Source organism: Aptenodytes forsteri, unplaced genomic scaffold, assembly GCF_000699145.1.
Source record: "Aptenodytes forsteri isolate BGI_AS27 unplaced genomic scaffold, ASM69914v1 Scaffold104, whole genome shotgun sequence".
In the NCBI taxonomy this organism is placed as follows: Eukaryota; Metazoa; Chordata; class Aves; order Sphenisciformes; family Spheniscidae; genus Aptenodytes; species Aptenodytes forsteri.
In genome coordinates this window covers 1,662,386-1,665,594 of record NW_008795943.1, presented here as the reverse complement: position 1 = coordinate 1,665,594, position 3,209 = coordinate 1,662,386, and the positions used below count along the sequence as shown (strand labels likewise).

General features: G+C 54.5%; 1 protein-coding gene across 1 annotated transcript in view; it reads left to right on the top strand.

Moving 5' to 3' along the window:
* Positions 1-3,209, top strand: part of OLFML2B (olfactomedin like 2B) — an 18,593-nt gene that overhangs the window by 3,449 nt on the left and 11,935 nt on the right. The window contains exons 2-3 of the mRNA XM_019473665.1: positions 8-44; positions 1,097-1,360. Coding sequence (XP_019329210.1) covers positions 8-44; positions 1,097-1,360 — 301 coding nt within the window. The remainder of the gene's footprint in view (positions 1-7; positions 45-1,096; positions 1,361-3,209) is intronic.

Below are 3,209 nucleotides of genomic sequence, written 5' to 3'. Positions count from 1 at the left end.
GGACGAGGGACGAGGCGGACAACCAGGAGAACATCCTCTCTCAGGTACCTGCTGAGGGGATGCGGGGCACCTCGGGGGGTGCTGGGAACCCCGGGGGGTGCTGGGTACCCGCGGCGCGGGGCTGGGCAGTGCCGGGGGGATGCTGTGCGCACCCCGGGTGGTGCTGGGCGCTGCTGTGCACACCCTGGGCGATGCTGGATGTACGTGCTCGGCGGTGCTGGGTGATGCTGTGCACTCGCCCAGAGCTCACCAGCAGTGCTGGGTGAGTGCAGCTGCAGGGAGTTTTATCACCCGGGGTACAGTGAACTCACTGAAGCCCAGCGGGGAGCAGTTCTCAGCCTCCATCCTATCATTTCCCTGGGGGGACTCAGAAAATGGGGAGCTCCTTGGGAGGGGAATCGGTGGAGCCTCTTTGTGTGCAGAGGGGAGGGATCCAGACTCTTTCCCCGCCAGTGGGATGTGGTGGAGGTTTTTGTTAGATTTGGCCGATCAGACTGTGTGCTATTATCTGCCCTCGGAAATGGCTAACGTGGAGACTATTGGAAACATACCATCAAAGTTATTTTTGTGCTTGGGCTTTCAGAAGTGCTGTCTGCAAATCTCCGTAAAGGAAATTCCTGGCATTGTATGGGGCTAATCAGAAATACTGTTTCACTACCAGGTTACGCTGCTTATAGGGTGGCTTTCAGTTGCCCTTCCAGTGCACCCTTACCCTGTTTGCCTGTGTAAAGAAATCTTGCTCAGGGTAGCAGATGACTTATTGGGTCTACTGGACATGGAGCATTAAAAGACAGCAGGACGGGGTTCGTATTTAAAATTCTCGTATTTAAAATTCAAAGCAGTTAGGTCCATTTTACACCAAGTGTAATAAAAAATACCCTGTTGGAAGAAGCCAGTTTTTATTCCCCTTGTAGGTAGGGATCTGCGGTCTTTAGAAAACTTCTTGGTCAGCAGATTTTGGAAGAGACGGCCAGTTTCCTTGAGGTTCAGGGTGTCCAAACTGTCCTTGTCTGGACCTTGAGGTTCAGGGTGTCCTTGTCCCTTGCTGGGCAAGCAAGGACGAGAAGTTCGCTAACTGCTGCTGACCTGTGCTCAGCTGTTAGGTGACTACGACAAGGTGAAGGCGGTGTCCGAAGGCTCCGACTGTCGGTGCAAATGCCTGGTCAGACCCCTGGGCCGCGGCGCCTGCCAAAGGATTAACGAAGGTGCTTTCAAAGCAGAGGACTTTTACACGGTGGAAACCATCACGTCAGGACCCAGCTGCAAGTGTGCGTGTGTGGCCCCCCCCTCGGCGCTCAATCCTTGCGAGGGGGACTTCAGGCTGAAGAAGCTGCGGGAGGCGGAGAGCAGCGACCTGAAGGTAGGAGAGCAGCTTGAATTCGGGGCTCTTTTGGGAGGGGGAGATCTTCTGAAGCCTTTTCTTTCTGAGCTTTTTCTATAAAACTTTTTTCCCAAACTTTTTTCTAAAAAAATCCCATAGTTACTTTTATATCTGCATGTTTTGTGTAAAAATCAGGCTCAGCTTAAGGGATTGATTCAAGCAGCTGCAGTCGATGATTCACTCAGCAGCACGCTGCCGATTTACCCCGTTGCGGCCTGGGGTCCGCCGTGGCTGCCTGTGCTGGAAGCCCAGGAGGGACTGGGCTGCTCCCTGCCCTTTGTCCAGCGCTAAGTGTCCCCGGGGGGACAGCTCTGCTCCGCTCAGCAGCTGCCAGGTCTTGTTCCCATCACAGAGAGGGGCTCCCAAGGACCCACACAAAAAGCTGTTTTGGTTTCCATGGGCCAAAAGCCACTGGTGCGTCAGCGTGAGGGTGTGTTACACAGCTGGCTGATGGCAGGATGGGTTTTGTTGTTTTAAATGTTGATCCTTCTATACTATTTAGCATTTTATCTCTAGTAATATGTACCTCTTTTCCAAATGTGACGGTGTTTGTTCTAAGTGCTTGTGACTTTTCTTTGATACTTACTTTTGCTGGTCTAGCAGCTGGCATCAGACCCTACCAAGTTTTCCAGTTTGTTACCTGGGTAGGGCAGCAGAAATCCTCCCCAAAGGGTCACTGGCTTGGTCCAGCCCTGGGGAGTCTCCAGAGTAGAAGGTCACGTGCTGGTGGCACTCGTGTGGGTGGTGATAGGACGTACCCCGTGGCAGTGCTGCTAGTCTCAGCTCAGGTGGGAAGGCAGGCATCGTGTGAGGTGCTGTGGGGCAGCCTCCTGCCAGGGCCATCACAATGGGTTTGTTCTAATTAATTTGGAGCTTGAGGATGTGTTTCATCTTGTCCGACTGCAGACAGTTAGCAGCTTCTTGTCCAAGCTCCCCTGTAGCCAGGGAAGATAAACAGGCACAGGCAGATAATCCATCATTTCAGGGAAGGAGGAGTCCCAGCCTGGAGTTGTTTGGTGGTCCCTTGTCTGCAGGAGAAACCAGGATGTGCCACTTGGCCTTAGATGAGGAGCTGTGGTTAGGGGAAGGGGACACCCTCCGGGGTGACAGAGTGACCCCTAAAGTCCCTCACCCGGAGGCAGGCAGAGCTCCTCTACCAGCAGCTCACACCTCTCTCCCCATCCTATCCGGAGCCGGTCAGCCTCCAGGATGAGCAGAGCGGCGTGGCTAGCTGCGCCCTTGGCTCCCGCTGCCTCTTCCCGCCGGGGAGCTGCTCACAGCCAGCTGTGGTGTGAAAGCTTGTCCTCTAGGAACTGGCCTAGGCTTCCCACTCGTTTCGCAAGGATCTGTGGCCAAACGATTTCACAAGGTTTATCCAAATAGACACACGTGGGGTTTTTCTTTGCTGTAAAAGTCAAACCCCGGGAGCTGTGAAAACAGGCTTGCTTTCTTGCTGAGCACAGATTCCCTCCTGGGGTCTGGCATGCTGGGAACAGCAGCTTCTCATAGGAGAAGCCGGGAGGCAGGAGAGGACACAGCTCTGGTTCTTAGGTGACTCATGAGGAGCAGCTCCCACGCTCTTCGTGGGGGGGGGGCAGGAGGGACAGGCCAGGCCACCTCATTGCTCCTAACAGCCCTAGGGATTTTACTCTCCTTGCTGGTCTGATAAGCATCGTTCTTGCCTGGTCCAGCAGCAGGACACATGTAGTTGTGCACAGCACAGCAGCTTCTCATAGGAGAAGCCGGGAGGCAGGAGAGGACACAGCTCTGGTTCTTAGGCATGAGGAGCAGAACGGCGTGGCTAACTGCGCCCTTCCCCCCCTGCTGC